The sequence below is a fragment of the Coturnix japonica genome, chromosome 1 (genome assembly GCF_001577835.2).
Source record: "Coturnix japonica isolate 7356 chromosome 1, Coturnix japonica 2.1, whole genome shotgun sequence".
NCBI classification, from domain to species: domain Eukaryota; kingdom Metazoa; phylum Chordata; class Aves; order Galliformes; family Phasianidae; genus Coturnix; species Coturnix japonica.
The window spans coordinates 74945174-74962639 of record NC_029516.1 but is presented as its reverse complement, the minus strand read 5'-3'; the positions used below and the strand labels follow the sequence as shown (position 1 = coordinate 74962639).

At 41.7% G+C, this 17466-nt stretch overlaps 3 protein-coding genes across 13 annotated transcripts in view; 1 reads left to right on the top strand and 2 right to left on the bottom strand.

Moving 5' to 3' along the window:
• NME7 (NME/NM23 family member 7) overlaps nt 1–2778 on the bottom strand; it is a 140699-nt gene extending 137921 nt beyond the window's left edge. For 4 of the 5 annotated variants that reach the window (XM_015875307.1, XM_015875316.1, XM_032447612.1 and 1 more), the window contains exon 1: nt 2694–2778. In XM_015875307.1, the coding sequence (XP_015730793.1) occupies nt 2694–2696 (3 nt within the window). In that variant the 5' untranslated portion in view covers nt 2697–2778. Of the gene's footprint in view, nt 1–1637; nt 1722–2693 lie in introns of those variants that run through there. The other variant, XM_032447603.1, reaches the window with a different exon arrangement.
• Nucleotides 2730–8786, top strand: BLZF1 (basic leucine zipper nuclear factor 1). 2 transcript variants are annotated; one of them, XM_015875357.2, is made up of 7 exons: nt 2730–2811; nt 3049–3102; nt 3645–4084; nt 4306–4505; nt 6028–6156; nt 6716–6935; nt 7256–8637. In XM_015875357.2, the coding sequence occupies exons 2-7, from the start codon at nt 3084–3086 to the stop codon at nt 7433–7435; spliced, it is 1188 nt and encodes a 395-aa protein (XP_015730843.1). In that variant the 5' UTR covers nt 2730–2811; nt 3049–3083; the 3' UTR covers nt 7436–8637. The 2 variants fall into 2 exon arrangements, with proteins under 2 accessions (XP_015730843.1, XP_032303519.1); XM_032447628.1 differs by lacking the exon at nt 2730–2811 and adding an exon at nt 2878–2900 and having other exon boundaries at nt 7256–8786.
• Nucleotides 7109–17466, bottom strand: CCDC181 (coiled-coil domain containing 181). Of its 6 annotated transcripts, none has more exons than XM_032447582.1 (8): nt 17314–17466; nt 16186–16351; nt 13224–13384; nt 11805–12782; nt 10948–11094; nt 10164–10318; nt 9420–9592; nt 7109–7334 (listed from the first exon to the last, which is right to left on the bottom strand). In XM_032447582.1, the coding sequence occupies exons 3-7, from the start codon at nt 13359–13361 to the stop codon at nt 9430–9432; spliced, it is 1581 nt and encodes a 526-aa protein (XP_032303473.1). In that variant the 5' UTR covers nt 13362–13384; nt 16186–16351; nt 17314–17466; the 3' UTR covers nt 7109–7334; nt 9420–9429. The 6 variants fall into 6 exon arrangements, with proteins under 6 accessions (XP_032303473.1, XP_015730747.1, XP_015730753.1 ...); XM_015875261.2 differs by having other exon boundaries at nt 16186–16275; XM_015875267.2 differs by lacking the exon at nt 16186–16351.

Sequence of the window (17466 nt, the reverse complement as noted above, 5' to 3'; positions counted from 1 at the left end):
GTGCCAAAGTTATTAAAAACTGCACCTATAATCTAAAGGATCCTGAGTGACAATTCTGGGTAATAAAGGGAGATTAAAATGGAATTTATCGTTATGTAATACTAGATAACTTTGCCTCTCATACCATCAGCTACTTCAGACACATCAGTCACAAGAGCTATCATTGCATCTAAAATTGCTTTTAGAGATAGCAGCTCCTGCAAGCCACAGCTCAGAGCTGGCTAGAGTAGGAGGCAATTTATCCCATGGATTTCAAATCTGTCAGCTTTATATATGTAGAATGGTATTTTATATAGCAAGTCATGTTGTAAAGATGGCAGCATCAAACCCAAAAGGAGCTCCTGAAGCACTGTTTTCCACTGCTTAATCAAATACATCTCACAGGGCATTTATTTTTCTATATATAGCAGTTTCCACAGAATGACCTGTGTTGGAAGGGGCCTCAAGGATCATGAAGTTCCAACCCCCCTACCTGGCAGGGCCAAAAACTATTATTTTATCAGGTATACCTTCTGCCACATTCATAGCCTACCTGCCCAAGAGAAAACTAGCACTACTAGGAAACATTATTTCAAACAGAAACCATATCATAATTCTTATGCTCATAAGAACATCCACCATGCAACATTTTTCATCTTCCCCAACGATGAAATGCTGCAAATGAGAGTTAGCCATTGTGTCAGGAAACACATTTGTGTCATACCAGCTTGTAATGGAAAGGCTCAAACCACTTATTCTGCAGATGAAAAATCAGGGTGAGTACCTGCAGTGAAACTCAGCCTTGTTTCTAGGCCACAAAAGCAAAGCAAAAGAAAGCGGTTCTCAAGGGAAGGTTTTGTATCTTTTTCAGGAAGACTTTTAAAGTACAAGCATTTTGCAACAGAAGGTACAGAATTTATGAAATAACTTCTAGTCACTTGCAAATTTGCACTTGTTTGGCTCTATGAAGAGGGAAAGTTTTGCCTGGCTGTATGATCATATCTGAATGAGATTTCTTTACATAATACATCCCATTTTGCCAGCCAAACCACCATGGTTGAAATTACTGGCTCCCAAATGAAACTCCAGCCTATGAGCCTTACCACCTCTACAATGCCTGCAGCTGAAAATCTGATCACAACAAGGCACCCTGGTCGCGAGCAGCCCAGGGTTCTGCAGCTGTGTTGTAGAAATGGCTGATTTACTACCTACTTTGTAACATCCATCTCCAAAACACAAAGTAAATCTTTGCCACTGATGAATCAAAGTTGTTTTTTCTTAAAGCACTGATTTTAAATAATTATTCATTTTACAAGAAAATTATTTTTCTTCCCTGTCTTAACCAAGCACTTCTGCGTTAGCATTTCTACACCAGGTTCCTGATGCTTAATCCTGGCTTGTAGAAAAAGAAACAAACTCATTGAAAGAAGGCATTTCTTTTTTAACTCCATCTTACAGACAAAATGATATTTCAAAATAAATATGAGTTGGATCAGATGTTTTAAGTCACAGTGTCAAAGCCTTAGAAAAATGCACCCATAGCACAACAGAAAGCACAGCAACGACAGCAGAGTTTCAAGGTCCTAGGCTATGGCAAACAAAGATGTGCTCAAATACAACCACAATAGACACAGAAATAAAGGAAAGAAGATGCTTACCCTTATAAGGCATCAAGAACACAATGACCAGCAGCAAAATATTCTTATTTCCACTGCCAACACTTAAATGAGGTCTAGGAAAGGGTGGCTCCTGGCTCCACCCCTTTTGGTCAATCAGGTACACTGCATGCACCTGAGCTCCCATGGGTTGGCCCTGCCTTCCTACCAGGTGCTCAATCACTGCTTCAAGTTGTGACACAGCATTTTGGCTACAGTATCCCACTTCTAGGATGCTGTGTCCCTACCTCACTGTGTAGCACGCTGTCCCACAACACCTGCTCTCTCAACATCTTCCTGCTACCACAGCATTCCTACAATGAATGAGTGAACACCTGTAGAGAACAGCCCCAGGGACTGAAGGAGAACAAGGCTGGGACTGTTCACTCAACTGCAGGCTTTGGAAGATAACAGAATGAGTTATTAGAAAATCAGGGAGCATCTCTGAAGACAAAATGGTAATATAAAGTAGATAATGTTAATGTGATGAGAAAAATAAAACCCTGTCACGAACATTTTCCCTCTCAGACATGGGCTAAGTAAGGGGAGGAGCCACTGATATGACACACTTGGCTTTGATAGGACTTCTGGCAAGTGGAGTAGGGAACTGTGGTGTTCATTAAGGCACAGTTACAAGCACCATATGCAGAAGTAACCAGGAATTCTTCTTTTGCAAGCTGGGAGTCAATTTCAAGTGAGGTTCCAAAACGTTCTGTCACACACCTGGTTTTATGTCATGTTTTAGTTCACTACCAATGAAACAGAGAAGTGCACTTTCAGAATCCAGGCTCACCCTGAGCTGGGAGAGACCGCAGTTCAGTAAACAGAGCTCAATGTGATTTTGACTATCTAAGAAACGGCCTAAAATCCTGTAATCCCATAAGAAAAAAAAAAAAAAAAACAAGCACAACAGCAGCTTATAAAAATCATTAGTAAGTCACCAAGTCAAGAGCCCACACAGCCCCTACCGCTATAAAAACCCCCCTTAGGGGACCAGCTCCCTGCTGCTTTAACCCCAAGCGAGGAGCCCACCCAGCCGCCCCCATCCCCGGCGCTCACCATGGCGGCGCTCGCCTCGCCTCCCGCGGCCTTGGCAACCGACGCCCCGCCCGGTCGGAAGCGGAACTTGGGTAGCGCCGGCGGAGGTGACGGTTGTGGGGCTGTGGTGGCTGTGCTGGTAATGTTGGGGGCCGAGGGTGGAGGGGCTGATGGGGACGGGCCTCGGGAGCGGGGCCGGGTGGAGGGAGTGCGATGTTAGTGCTAAAGGTGGCGTGAGGGCTGTGCGAGGAGGAGGGAGACTGGGAGGGGGGGGTTGAGGAATGGAAACTGGACGAGCAAGAGGTGGAAGTTGAAGCAATAGGATAAGCCAAGATTAAGTTCAATTGAAGATGTTTTTCCCTCTTTTTCTCCTCAGGATCACGTAGTTAAGAGCTGATTGCTAGCAAGAAAATGACATCTGTAGAAAAAGGTAAATAGTTGGTGTGGTGTCTGAGCAGGGTGGATTAAAAGGGCTTTAACCTGAGTTCTTGGGTCTTGTTTCTGTAGCTGCATGAAATGAGCAGTTAATTAAACTACATCTCCTAACGTGGTTTTGTTTGTAAGCACGTTGTAGGACTTAAAGCCTCTTTAACTCCTTATGGTGTTAATAGCTATGTTGCTTAATAGTAGCTTTATATCAATGATCAGTTCCCTAAAGCTGAAGTTTGCTGTCAGTCCATAGGTAACACTGTTGGGAGTTTTTCTCCTTAATAGTTCTTGATCATATTGCATCTACCTAATATTATGTGGTGGAAATTAGTATGGTTTATCGACAGATGTGTCATAATTAGCAACACACACTTGAATAATGGCTTTCCAGATTCTAATTTATGCTTGATAGCTCCTGCTGCAAAGGGCTGTTATGTGCATGCACTGTAAAATTAAAGCTTTCACCTTTGATGTACATAAATGAAGGGAAGAGTCGCAGTGACACTAAGATGGTGAACTTCCTCTGCTGTTTCTGAATTGTAGTTGACTATGCCTCGTCACCCATCCGAGGACCCGGAGATGGCATGGAAACAGAGCAGACGGATGAACCGGTAGAAGTAAGCAGTGGAGCCAGCACTACAAACCATCACGTCCACCACAGCCCACAAAAAAAGACAGCCTCATCTCTGAGTCCCGGAGTGCTCCAGCTAGGGCAGATACATGCTGATAAGTCTGTAGAAGTTGAAGCTGTGCGTATATTAGTCCCCAAAGCGGCTATCACCCACGTTGTTGCAACTAAAAATGCTAAAGTAGCTAAATCGGCGGGACACAAAGGAGATGCTTTCCATCAGTCGGATGGAACTGCAGATCCCAAGAAAGAACAGACTGAGCTAAAAAATGCGATCGAAAAGCTGAAGAATTCAGAAAAGAGGTTGTTACAGGATAAAGAAGGTCTCTCTAATCAGCTGCGTATACAGACAGAGGTAAGAAACAAAAAGGTTGGTTTTTTTCCCCCTCACACAGTTGTGCTGCTTTGGTTTATTTAGTTTGTGAGTAAAACAAAAAATTACTGCTATGACACTGAAGCTTTGAAACACATTGTTTTCTTTTTGGAAAGTTAAGTTGCCTAAGTTGCACTGCATACAAAAGCAGAAAGTGTTTCAATCTATGTTGATAATGATCAGATAGTTTGGTCTAATTCTAGGTGAATCGGGAGCTGAAGAAACTGCTTGTTGCTTCTGTTGGGGATGATCTGCAGTATCACTTTGAACGGATGGCTCGTGAGAAAAATCAGCTTATCCTAGAAAACGAAGTCTTGGGCAGGAATCTGTCTCAGTTGTCTGAACAACTGGAGCGCATGTCTATACAGTGCGATGTTTGGCGAAGCAAATTCCTAGCAAGCAGGTATTCCCACTTAAAGCACCATTTTCCTGTAGGCTTTTATTATACCCACTGAGGCACTTGGGAATGTACGTATATATGCAGAGGGCAGCCACAGCAGCTATTGTAAGACACTTACTGTGAAGTTTCCATCAGTAGAAGAGATAAAAAGAAAGTAAACTCCTTGTAAAGCTCAGTTGTTCTGCCTTTCAAAAGTAATAGAGTGGGTCATAATACTCTTAAAATGTGAACTCCTGTTCTTGTTAAATTCTTACTTCTGATCAACTGCATCCAGTTTAGGGCTTAAAATCATCTTCCAGGACAGATGAAAGTATGATACAATCATCAGTTTGTAAAAACAAACAAAGTTAATTAATTTTTCAGGGTTCTACTAAAAACAGCAACAAAGGAAGGAGGAACAGGAAGACCTCTTCATTAAACGCTGGTTGTGTTAGTGCTGAGAACCCAACAGTTACTTCTGTACTCATAAACTAATACACAGCAAGAGCTGGGAGCAAATCTTAAGCTGGTCTAAATGTCAGCCTCATTTGACAAGGGATTAGACTTTTAACTTGCCAAGTGCAGATGATCTGACAGTGTTAGGATTTTAATCTTCTACTGTACCCATATGCAACTCACTGCATCTTAAATAGTGATGCTTAATGCATATTATGAAAAAGACTTCTTCAAGGAAATGGGAATATTTATTCTCCTCCATTTAAGTTGCTGGTACTCAGCAGTTTTGATGTACTGAGTGAATAAACAGTTGTGATAGTACTATCCAGGCAAGTATCACTATCCCAGTTTAACTTGTTTCTTCAGCATTAATAAGAATCTTAAGATCACTGGAAGGGAACCCCTTTCAATAATATTTTTAACAGTGTGGAGATGTGATCAAGGTAACACCTTTTCTATTGCAAGGTTCTCATTCATTCAAGTCTCAGATTTCTTACTGGTAGTTATTAGAATGCATTCTGTTCTTGGTATTTGCTGTATCTCAGGCATTGAAATACCAACTCCAGTGCTCAGTGCCAAGTCTGTTGGCACAGAACAGCAAAATATCACAAGGGCTTTCTCATTTGCAGCTCTCACATGCTTGTATCCGGAGCATTTAACATCTAGGTACTGCTCCCTGAGAGAAGCAAAGAAGTGAATGCAGCCTGCAGACATAGCTGTCATCTTTAGAAATGACTGAAAACACATGATTATAGTGTACTTGCAAGAACCCTGTCAATAACAAAGTGTATTCAGCTTTATGTGTCAGGGTATTTGTCCACCATACTTACTTACCTATTTGCATAGAGTGGCATTAGATTGTGTAGACTCAGCAAGCCATAATGTAATTTTGTACTTGTGTTGAATGCAGTTGAACCGAAATTACTCTTAATACATGTCCTTTGTAATTAGGCTGACATGTCCTGCACGGAGATGGAAGGGGAATGGCAGCTTAATCCTTAATCTGAGCAGGTTAATTACTGTCTGCAGTAGAGTGAAGGTGACTTTCAAACTGCTCGCTTAAATTACTAATAGGAGATATCTTTTGCAGGGTTATGGCTGATGAACTAACCAACACCAGAGCAATTCTTCAGCGTCAAACCAGAGATGCACAGAGTGCAATCCAGGATCTGCTGAATGAACGTGATCAGTTCCGTCAAGAAATGATTCATACACAAAAGTACGATTTTCCTAATCCAAATTACCTCTCTACAAACTTCTCATTTCAGTTGGTTTATTCTGGGCTGGAAAAGAATCAAATAACTTTCCCCTGTTCCTGTCATATTTAAGAAAAAAATAAATACGCTGATGATTAGTATAGCTGCTTTCCATTCTCAGAGCTGAAAGCCAAAGTAGCATTAATTCAATGTTCCATAGAGGTGTGAGATCTTGGGGGTCATATTCTGTGGAACTAACACCTCTTATATCTGCAGACTTTATATAGTAAATCACTTGCTGTCTCAACTTCAGGCATCTTCTCTTTCCAAACTAACAGATTCCATTACCTGCAGTGACTCTTTAATGCTTAGTCTGATGAGCATCTTTTACCACTATTAAGAATTCTGCATTGGTGGGGCCTTCCCTGTGAGAGAAACCTGTTCTGCCTCCTTGCTTTAAATACTTAAACCTTCTTTGATTAACGTTTGTCTCCTACAGCAATTTTTGGGAAGATTCCACTTAAGCATGTGTGCTGATAATATAGAATATGAAAACCACTAGATTTTTTCCTCTCTCTTCAGGCTTCTGGAGGAGCTGATGGTGTCTCTTCAGTGGGGGAGACAACAGACCTACTACCCCAGTGCCCAGCCTTACACTACAACAGAGCTAGCAGCTGTGAACTGTAAACTAGCCAAAGCTGTAAGCTCACATCTTCTTGGAAACGTTGGATCTAGCAGTCCAAAAAAGACTTCAACAGCTGTGGAGTTTTGCAATACCCCTGCTGAGAAAATGGCTGAAAGGGTAAGAACCATTTGTGTAACTCAGTCTTTCAACACAGCACAGGGTCAGGATCGTGTTTTCAGAAAGAAAAGCCTTATGTTGTGGCAACTGCTTAATATTGTATTGAAAAAGGATTTGCAGGGGAAACATGCTGGATAGTGCTGTCTGGTGTCTAAAAATCAAAAACATGGAAGAATAAGCACAACAACATTTATCTGTATTGTCTGAAATCAAGTTGAAAAACTCTGCTTTAGAGCAGAAAACCATCCTTGCTATTAGAGAAGGATAAATCCTATTAAGCTTTGTAGATAGATTTTCATTCTCAGCTTTTCCTCCCTTAGGTGCTACATGTTCTGGATCCAGCTGCACGTACAGAAACATCAGCAGAAGCTTCTTTTTCTGAGACTTCTTCCTTCCTTTCTACAAAAAAGAATATTGGAAGGTTTCACCCATACACAAGATACGAAGATATCACTTTCAATTGTTGCGATCACTGTCAAGGAGAGCTGATAGCCCTTTAAAAACATATGGCTGATATTTACAACTGCACATGGCACTCTTTCTAAAGAATTCCACTAGTTGGTGTTCAGCAGGCTTCCCTTGTTCCTCTTTCTTTCTGTATGAGTGGGTTTATAATTGGAAATCCTGTATTTTCTGCTTCCTCTGCCTCTTGAAGCCAGGGACTGGCAGGATTTCCTTATTCTGTGGGATACTCTATCACATTTTGATCTGAAAAGTTACTTCCTTCTACAAAGGCAAGACCAAAGACTTTACTGGTCCAACCTGTAGAGCATAGAGATCCCGCTGACTGTTTAAGTTAGACAATCTTATTAGCAAATCTTAATGAATTCATCATCTTTAGAGGGAAGCAAAAACATGAACCATACCAAAGCAAAGGAAGTGCTATATTTTTAAATAAGAAATAACAATCCAAGGTCATTAGAATATAGTCAGCTCCATGGTTCTTTAACTGCAATGAACTCTCCTCATGTCTATGTTCAGCCTTTTAAATTTAGTCATAAGGAGTGTATGCAGTGAGTCCTTGTAGCTGTAAGTTCTGAAAGACTGTGGAGAAGAGGAAAAGAGCTTGAATGAACTCTAGCCGCAACATATAAATAGTAACTGGTTTTAAATGGATTCTTAAAATCTGGAATGATATTCTTGTATTTTCATATAGCTAAAACAATGGCTTTTCCCTCTTTCATTTTGTAGAGTCATGCTGTTAAGTAGTCAGTCCTCAGATAAGCAACACCGACACTCTTCCTTTTGTATACAGTGTTGAAAGCTAAACTAGCATTAGAGTTCATTCCTTGCCCAGTCTTCCTGGGTGTTATGGGAGGCTGAAGATAAGCACTACTTTTGCACAAGTATTAGTAAAAACAAGTATCAGTAAAAAAATATTTTTTTACTTTATGATATTGTTATTGTGATGTAAGTTCAAATAAATGCTCCTGCAGCTTATCTGCTAAATCCAAAGATAGAAGGTGTCAAGGAAACAGAGGAGCAAACATGGAGGAAAATTAGGACGATGCAAATAAGTATTTTAATTTAAGTCCCAGATTTACCATAAGTACTGTCAAGTTTAGGAAAAGGGTTTCTACAATAGCTACTTTCACTCTTTTTAAATCTCATACCATGAACATAATTTGCAAGTTACAAGTTCTTGGGTGTGCTTTGGTTTGCATGAAGAATACAATAAATTTTCTTTGCTTATAAGTTACAATTTTGGATTCAGTACAGCTCATTTCAGACCTTGTGTTCCTCACAGATAACTTTGCTCTCATCAGTCACTTCAGCACATTTCTCTTATCACAAGTTCCCAATATCAAGGTAATGGTATATTTTAATAAATGTAGCAAACGTGGAAACGTACACAAGGAATTCAGCTTCCTTGATATTGGTAAAGGTCATAATTTACATTATCTTTCATTTCACGGAATAATAAGTTTCTAAATGTGAATGCATCAGTTTGACTCACGGAAATAAAGTTCCAAAAACCTTCAAGTTCACATGCACATTAGCCATTAGTCGCCACTTCCCCTGAGTTAGAATAGTCCTTCAGTTGGGCTGGAACAGCTGCTCCACAGGCCAATAGAAAGTGGCAAAGATTCCAGAAAGCATCTTCCAACACCACAAGTTACACACTCATCACAAGCAGTAAATAGCAATATTAATCGAGCAAAATCAAATCAATAATAGCCTGCATCCAGGAATTCATGGTGGAGTTCAGTATAAAGTGCCTTTTAAAAGGAAATACATATTTGCCACCCTCACAAATAGATCTTGCTATTTGATTTGGTCGAACCAAGGAGATCCCTGAGTTGTGCATCAAAGCAGGCTTTTCAACAATATTAATTATAAATAAGTAGTAAAACCATTGTCAGTGAAGGGGACTGTTGGATTTGCTAGAAAGCTTTAAAAACACCACAAAGTCGGTAGCTAGAAAGAGCAGTAGTTCAAGCCATAAAAACTAAGAGGGCTGTCCCCAAAGAACTCAGTGGTTACCTCCAAATTTTCAATAGTAATTGTCTCTGAAGCGAAAAGATCGAGGCTCCGAACTAATGCTGTGGATGTTCTGCATCTGTTTTGCTCTTCTAGCTTCTAATCTAAGCTGCCTTACTGTCTCTTTAGCCGCCAGTTCTTCCGCTCGCTGTTCTTCTCTCTTTCTTTTTAGCCATCTGTAGAGAGAAAAACACGACTGACAGATAAAACTGAAAATTTTATTCCATCCATTCAAAGGAGACTTGGCCTCATTTAAATAGAGCCCTCTAGTCCTTCATGATAAAGGTGCTACAGCCAAGTCAATCTAAAAGCCCATCTGTCCCAAACATGGGAGGCACTGCTTCATCCCAGCACTCCTGGTGCTGCACCCACATTTCCCTATATCTCCTTCTATTGAGCTGATTCAATTAAAAAATGCCTTCACAGATTAACTTTCTACCTGTTCAATGTGCTGAATCAGCACAAGACTGCTCTACAACAGGCAAGAAGGGGTAAGGAAGAAGGATCTCCCTTTTCTAGCAGAAGCAGTTTGTTATTTCAGCTCAGGCTCTGACAAATTACTTCCAAACAGCAAACAACACTATTTTGCAATGTTGATACATAATTTTGTTGCATGTATGTACGTATTATACACATATATATACGTAGTAATTAAAAAAGACCAGCAGTAACAACATTCCACAAAATGAGAGTCTGAGTATACAAACTACGTTATTTTCCAAATGGATTCCATAGGATTTTACTCACTCTTTAAAAGCTCTGTTGCATTCCTCTGTCCTTGGAAAAAATGTAATTCCCTCTTCCTGCCGTCTCAAAATTTCTATTTGTTTTTCTTTCATGTGTTCTTGGTGCTTTTTTTTAAGCCATAACCTGTACGCTTCTTCTGGATTCCTGTTTGTCTCCTATTTAAATAAGACATATGCCCAGGGGTCATCATTAAATAACCTTTATAGTAATTGTACTCCTATAATTTTGTCACTCTGCTGGCATCTCTCATTGAAATTAGAGAAACTTACAGCATATGGATGCTTGCTTACATGTCGTGGAATAAATACATGAGCAAGCATTCAAAGCAGCATGTTATAAAAAATACAGAATTTAGCTTTCTCAGCTAAATTGAAGCCAATTGTTACAACACAGAAGAGCGTCTGAATCATCATTCTCTGCTCAGGCCACATGCATTAGGCGGTTGCCAACAAGTTCTGATGGTAAGGAATAAACTTAAAGGATTTTCTGGCTTGCTCACAGCTGGGCTCAGTCAAGTCATCCACTTGCTAAACAAAAAGGGCATCACTGCATCTCCTGTGATTTTATTGTGGCTAAGTTCACAAATGGAGCCTGTATGATAAGAGCCAACTTGCCAGGCAGAACCATTCAGAACATGAAAGTCAATCTAGTTCTTTCCTGCAAGCAGTATGACAGAAAAACTTCCCATCACTGCCCATTTTCATAGACTTAGCTAAGAGCACAAGCTTACAAATAGAACCAGATCAATATGGCTCCCAATCCCAATACATTAGGGTGACCTTACTTTGCTGTTCAAGTTTTCTAGCTCCTTTGCACGACGAATTCGCTTTTCTTCTTGCGCTTGTTCTTTCTTCTTCTGTAGCCAGGCTCTAAACACCATCTCATTCTCCCTTCTTTTCTGTTCTTCTTGCTCTTTTTTCCATTCTTCTTCCTTGTATGAAAGTAAGAGCAAATAAAGCTTTACTTGTTAAAGCGACTGCCTTAATCTGCAAAGGCCTTATTGTCACAATGGACAATAAGTAATTTGAATTATATTCTGACAAAAATATTGATGAAAAAGGGATAACCAGACTGTAGCTAGTAGGTACAATCTAGCTGCAATAATATCACATTTGTATCACCAAAGCAAAGCAGCCCTGTTATTAAAGACCCTGTAATAAACACTCTCCCATACGAGAGTTGTCTATTACCTGCTTCATCAGCACCCAAACATGCACCTGCATGACTGTGGTTATGTTAGCTTTCTCCACAGATTACACTGCAGTGTAGATGTGATACTGTGTACAATGTTTCAGTAAATAATGGGTTTGCAATAGAATTTAGAAGGAGCCAATGAGCAAAAGTTGTAAGTACAAAAAAGCAAAAGAAAGCCTATTTATGAGGGGTTGATTCAATAAATATTTTGTTTCTCCTGTGATCTAGGTATAATCCTATGCCATTATCTGTAGCTCTGTTGTGCTTTGGTTTTCTTTAAGAAAATGAAAGGAATTTTAAGAGATTCTGCACAAACTCCAGAGAATGAATATTATGACTGCCACTTTTATCATGAAACAACAGAGTAAATGCTGTGAACACGTGGCGTTTATGAGGTAGAGGAATGTGATGGTCATCGTGATCTGCTTGTTGCCTCTGTATCTTTACCTCTTTCCTCAGTCTTTCCTTCCTTTGTTCTAACTGCTTCCGTAGTTCTTTTTGTCTGGGAGAGAGGCAGTAAGTGGAACTTCTCAAGGGCACACTTGCAGACTGTGATCTTGGCGGGGCCTTCCGTTTTCCCAGACCTCTTGCAGCGTTGATAGCAGAATTTGGGCGATGTTTAGGGTTAGACGGAGGCCTAGGCAAGAAGGCACACTCTTCTGCAGCAGGAGAAAAAGAATGTACGCCTGCTTTTACTGGATGTACTTCCTTCATTCGAGAGACGGCGCCAGAGGAACTGAGGTGAGAGGATTTTGGAGATGTACGTTGAGTTTCAATGTCAGTGAAAGAAACACTTATTGGGGGCAAAAAGCCCTGGCTTTCGATATCACGTAAACTTAAGAGTTCAAACTTTCCATCTTTTTCCACTAGGACTTTACCATTCTTCTGTTCCTCGTTCTTGCCAGCAGGTAATGAAATTGATGCGCTTTCTGGTCCTGCATCACTAGAAATATGCAACTGAGACAGCTGCATTGAAACATCACCTCCTCCTGCAAGGTCTGTTTTATAAATTTCAGCATCTTCAAGAGGAGGAACTTCAAGATCCACCAACGTATCCTTAAATTTTAATTTCCGCTCTCTGTTCTCACCTACAGGAGCCTGATTCTCCAGCAGTTTGTTGGCTTCCTCAATCTTTTCCAAGACATAACGCTTTATTTCTTCATCTACTTCCTCATCCAGCTCCTGCTGGTTTTCCAGCTTGGATTCCTGGATAGAGCATTCACTATCAGTATCAGAAACCTGGTCTCCTTCTTTTATGTCAAATCCAGACACCAAACTTTCTTCCTCACAGTGCTTCACTTCCACATCTATGCCTTCTTCTGGAAGCCCATCTGGATTGTTTTCCATTTTCTCATAGTCTTCCTCAAAGGTCGCTGCAGCTTCATCATATTCCTCCTCAATGTCATCTTCTTTCTTTTCAGGAGTCTGAAAAAATAAGCTATCTCAATTTATTCTCTCAACAACAAATAGTATCCAAGAAACAGAAAAGAAAAAGTGAAAGAGAAAAGCAGCACTAACTACACGTGTTTTAAAAGAGGCAATCAAATAGAGAACATCTTAACAAATAGCTTTTTTGGCACTAATAACATTTTTTCCATGAATACGTATATATGTATGTATACCATACCATATTGTACCAAACACATTTTCAATGAGCACTTAATTCTTTATTTTAAGACAACTGTAAGCGAACTAACCAGGTCACTGGATTAATTTCTGCTGTCATTCCAAATAATCTTCCTTGTCAGATCTCAGCAAGCTTATCCATACATCTCAAACCACACTGAATTTAGGGCTTAGTATTCCTAACACATACTCTTTTGGCATTCTAAATAAGAGACTACTAATATTTAATTTAACAAATACCTCTCCTTCACCAAGGTTTTCCTTTTCCTCTTCATTAATTAGCCATTCAAGGCCTTTTTCAAAGTCATCCTCATATTCTTCTCTTTCTGTTAAATCATCCATGTTTTCCTGCCCACCTTGGTCTTCATTGTCACTCATTTTGGTTCTATGGTAGAGTAATGCTATGGAAGAAAGAAAAAAAGTTTTAAAACTCCAGCACAGAACATGGCTATCTCCCTTGGAACCTACATCAAACTTGTGAGCAGTATCAGTACAACCATGTAAGGCATTGCCACAGCACCTCTGAACTAAATTTGATTTTAAAATATGAATGGCTTTGGGCTTTCTGGCTCTAATTAAGAGAAGATTTGAGTCAAAAAACAAGGCAAGGTGACATACTCAGCATCTCTCTTACCGACTTTAGAGAAAAACACACCATCTCCTAACTGGCATTCTCCTTATTTAACAAAAAGATCACTATTTTCTCATTTTCAGAAGTGTTACAAGCTTTCTGTGCTCCCAGATGGGTTCTACATCCTAAGCATTGCTCTTTACCTGCCTTCTCCCCTCTCCTTTAACCTATCTAAAATTACATAACAAAGCTGTGGGATTCTAGAAGATCTATGTCATGCCTTAAAAGAGAAGGAGCCGTCAAAAAGCTTCTATTAAAATGAGAAGACATTCACTGACTGAGCAGGAGCCTTTTGCTACTATTACCAAACATATACAAGCAGCCAGCATTCACACTGTGTTATCTCCACTAATATTTGGGATCAGGAAGTCAGACACTATGTGAGACCACCAGAAAAAAGATTCTGTTCTGGTTTAAATGACTGAAAAGGGTAATGATGGGAAACAGTAGCCAGTTGATTAAGCTGGATATAGTCAAACTCATGACAAAACTGAAGATAAGCCACCACAAAGATGGAATCTTTTAAGCAGTCTTTGGACTGCACAGCACATAGGCGTCTATGGCTCCTGTCTGGATGCCATGGTTCCTGCCTGGAATCATTCACTCCCATGTAAAGACACAAAAGGGCTGAAGGTGTGTGGAGACACAGACCAGACAGCTGATTCTGTTCTTTTTACAGTTTGTGCTACATCTATTTCCATTCACATTTTACCTGCACCTCTTCTCATGAGAGACACAAACCTTTTTGCTTGGAAAAGCCCCTTCCTTCACAAACTCTTTTGCTGTGGGTAGTGACACATACCTAAGTTCGTAACAGAGGCTACCTTACTCTAGGACATACTCAGCACAAAGAACTATTCCTCCTACACTTCTTCATAATTATGGTTAAGCAGTTTTAAAAGGTAGAAAGCTGAATCGTGCCTTTAACAAGACACATTCACAACAGTCTCTGCTGCTTAATAGTGAAAATTATTTTCCTTTTTTCTTTTTTTATGATGCATATAACAAAGGAGGGCAGCGTCAGTTCAACCTCTTCTGTCATAGCATGAAGCACTTGTGGCTGAAGAACACAGTTTAGCTCAACAACCCTGTTCCAGAAGACCCTGAACCAGCTCCTGTTCTGTTCAGGGAATTATGAAGTAAGAATTAAAAGCACTCAGCTTCCAAAGGGTCCATAAGTTAGGTTCCATTAGGGAACCTCAGGTCTTCAGCTTCATAGAAAGGCTGGGTTGGTATTAATGGCCCTTAATGCCCATCCACATCCTACCCTCACCCCCCCCCCCACCAGCTCAGGCTACTCAGGGCCCCACCAAACCCAGCCTTCAAAGCCCACAAGGATGGGGCACCCACAACATTTTTGGGCAGCCTATACCAGGGTCCCACCTCCCTCTACATGACAACGGTCTCTAAAGCGTAATGTAAACGTAGTTTAAAGCCGTTACCCCTTGTCCCACCAGCGGAGGCCCCTGGGGCCTCAGGCCCACCCCTACAGGCCCTGCAGGTGCACACAGCGCGGCTCGGGCCGGCGCGGCGCTGTCAGCGTTGCCATGGCATCTTCCCCCCCCACCACGCAACAACTGTGGCCGTCGATGGTGGCCCCCGAGGACCAAACTCCCTCCACAACCGCCGTCGCCCCGTCGCTATGGGGACGGCATGGCGGCCCGCTGGGCGAAACAGGGCGTTCCGCTGCTGTTTGGCTCCGGTTTGCCTGCCTGCAGCTCGAGCTTTGGCGCTGCATCGTTCATGCCCCGACCCGGCAATAAGTACTTTGATCAGAGCTGAAAACCGTGGTGTCCAAACAGGAACGTTTGTTAGTGCTAAGCCTCTGGGGAGGTGCCCCTCTGTGTTAATCAATCATAACTTTGAAATGTGAACTAATAAATAAACAATCCTAAATAAATTGCCTTCTGGGTGACCTCGTTGCAGCCTTTCAATACCTGAAGGGAACTTACTCTCAGGAGGGGCGTAAACTGTTCGAAAGGGCTGATAATAGCTGGACTAGGGGAAATGGTTTTAAGTTAAAAGAGGGAAGATTTAGGTTGGATGTTAGGGGGAAGTTCTTCACTAGGAGAGCGGTTAGGCCCCGGAACAGGCTGCCCAGGGAGGTTGTGGATGCCCCGCCCTTGGAGGTGTTCAAGGCCAGGTTGGACGGGGCCCTGGGCAACCTGATCTAGTAAAGGTGTATGTTTGGTGGCCCTGCCAGGCAGGGGGGTTGGAACTACATGATCCTTGAGGTCCCTTCCAACCCGGGTCATTCTGTGATTCTGTGATCCCCACCAGCCCCACCAAGCTGCAGGCCCAGCCACCCTCAAGTCACTTCCCCTTGTAGAGCATGATGCTTCCCCACACCTCACTGTGGGTTCCTGCTGGCATGGAGGCTGGGGCCACAGCAGCACAGTGGGCATAGGTGGGAGAAGGAGATGTCCTGGCATGCAGCTGGTTATTCCCAACACAGCAGTAGAGCCCCTGTTTTGATTTAAAAAGGCCTAACAAAGCTGAAAGTGACAGCCTAGAACTACACCAGAAGGCCAAATGCCTCCTCAATGGGAAGGAAGGGCCCCCATTACTTACCTCAGATAATGCTTTGCCTTACTGATGGTGGTCTCTACTGCAGTAACGAAAATGTCAGTCACCAGCCTCATGCAGAGTCAGGCAGATAGCCTGTATGTGAAGATGACACTCCAGAGTTTCATTTTCCCACATTTACAGACAGGTGGCATAGATAAGTTCACAGCATCTAAAATAAAGCTTTGATATTGCCCCAGTTCTCTTTGTGCTTTTCTACTACAAGCACACCCTTCATCTTACAAAGAAGTGCCGCCCTTTTCATTCACCAGAGATGCTTTATTCTTCTAATTACAAGTCAACCTGATTGTAAGACAAAGATTAGACTCAACTGCATGAAGATCAAGCTTTGATGCCTCATAATGAATATGTAATTATATTTCAAGATCAATCTGAAAACATGCATATGTTTTTGAACCCGTATGTCATTAAGTTTACATCTTCAGATGTTCCCTTTATGACAGAACTACAACACAACGCAGTTGTGAAGAAATGCAATGGAAACAATAGCTGAGCAGTGCAGCACTCCAGGGACAGGCTTCAGACACGCCGGTTGCTCTTTTTTGTGTCACTAATGCACCAGATATCGCATTTAGGAAACACCAATTTATTCAGGGCAAGCATGCTTAACAGAGGAAGGCTGTGTGACACCTTTAGAGCACCACTGAACAAGCATGGTCACACCTTTTGTAGGAGGCACCTGACTAAGTCAAGAGTCACTAGATATAGGATCCAGGGCTGCTAGTCCCCTATCCTCTTTTATAACTAAAATCTCTCTTTCCTTCCCGATTATCAGCTACTATTGTGCAAATAAAGTAGAAAACGTAATCACATCTGTGCAGAGCCCTTCCCTTCCCTGAAAGCACAGACAGAACAACCCCTGCTTTACACACACACAGCCTCAGCAAATTTTAATGCAACCCTGCAGCACATTGGCAGGCCCTCAAGTCCAATGACAGCCCAGGGGCACAGCACTGGGTGCTGCCTGCTGCACTGCATCCTCTAGCAGCTCCTGCTATCCCTTATCTTTTGGACACAAGCCTCTCCCATTAATAAGGACCAGAAGCCCAGGAGCTATGCTAAGGACCTCAGCAAACCCAACATAGGATGCACAGACTCAGTTTTAACACTTACCTGAACAGGGTACCAGCCACCACGTCCCAGGGAAGCAGCTCAGCCACGCGTGGTATTTCTCTCACCCCTATCAAACCACACCTGCTGCTAAGGCATTAATCCAGTTCGTGGCAGTAGCTTGACGTTCCTTCTCAGCTATCACTGTGGCAGCGT

Coding starts and splice junctions, on each gene's coding strand:
- BLZF1 (XM_032447628.1), top strand. Junction 4,506..6,027: donor AGCAAATTCCTAGCAAGCAG/GTATTCCCACTT, acceptor TATCTTTTGCAG/GGTTATGGCTGATGAACTAA. Junction 6,936..7,255: donor CTGAGAAAATGGCTGAAAGG/GTAAGAACCATT, acceptor TTCCTCCCTTAG/GTGCTACATGTTCTGGATCC.
- CCDC181 (XM_032447582.1), bottom strand. CDS start 13,361: ATGAGTGACAATGAAGACCAAGGTGGGCAGGAAAACATGGATGATTTA. Junction 10,319..10,947: donor TAGAAAACTTGAACAGCAAA/GTAAGGTCACCC, acceptor TTATTTAAATAG/GAGACAAACAGGAATCCAGA. Junction 9,593..10,163: donor TGCAACAGAGCTTTTAAAGA/GTGAGTAAAATC, acceptor TTCTCTCTACAG/ATGGCTAAAAAGAAAGAGAG.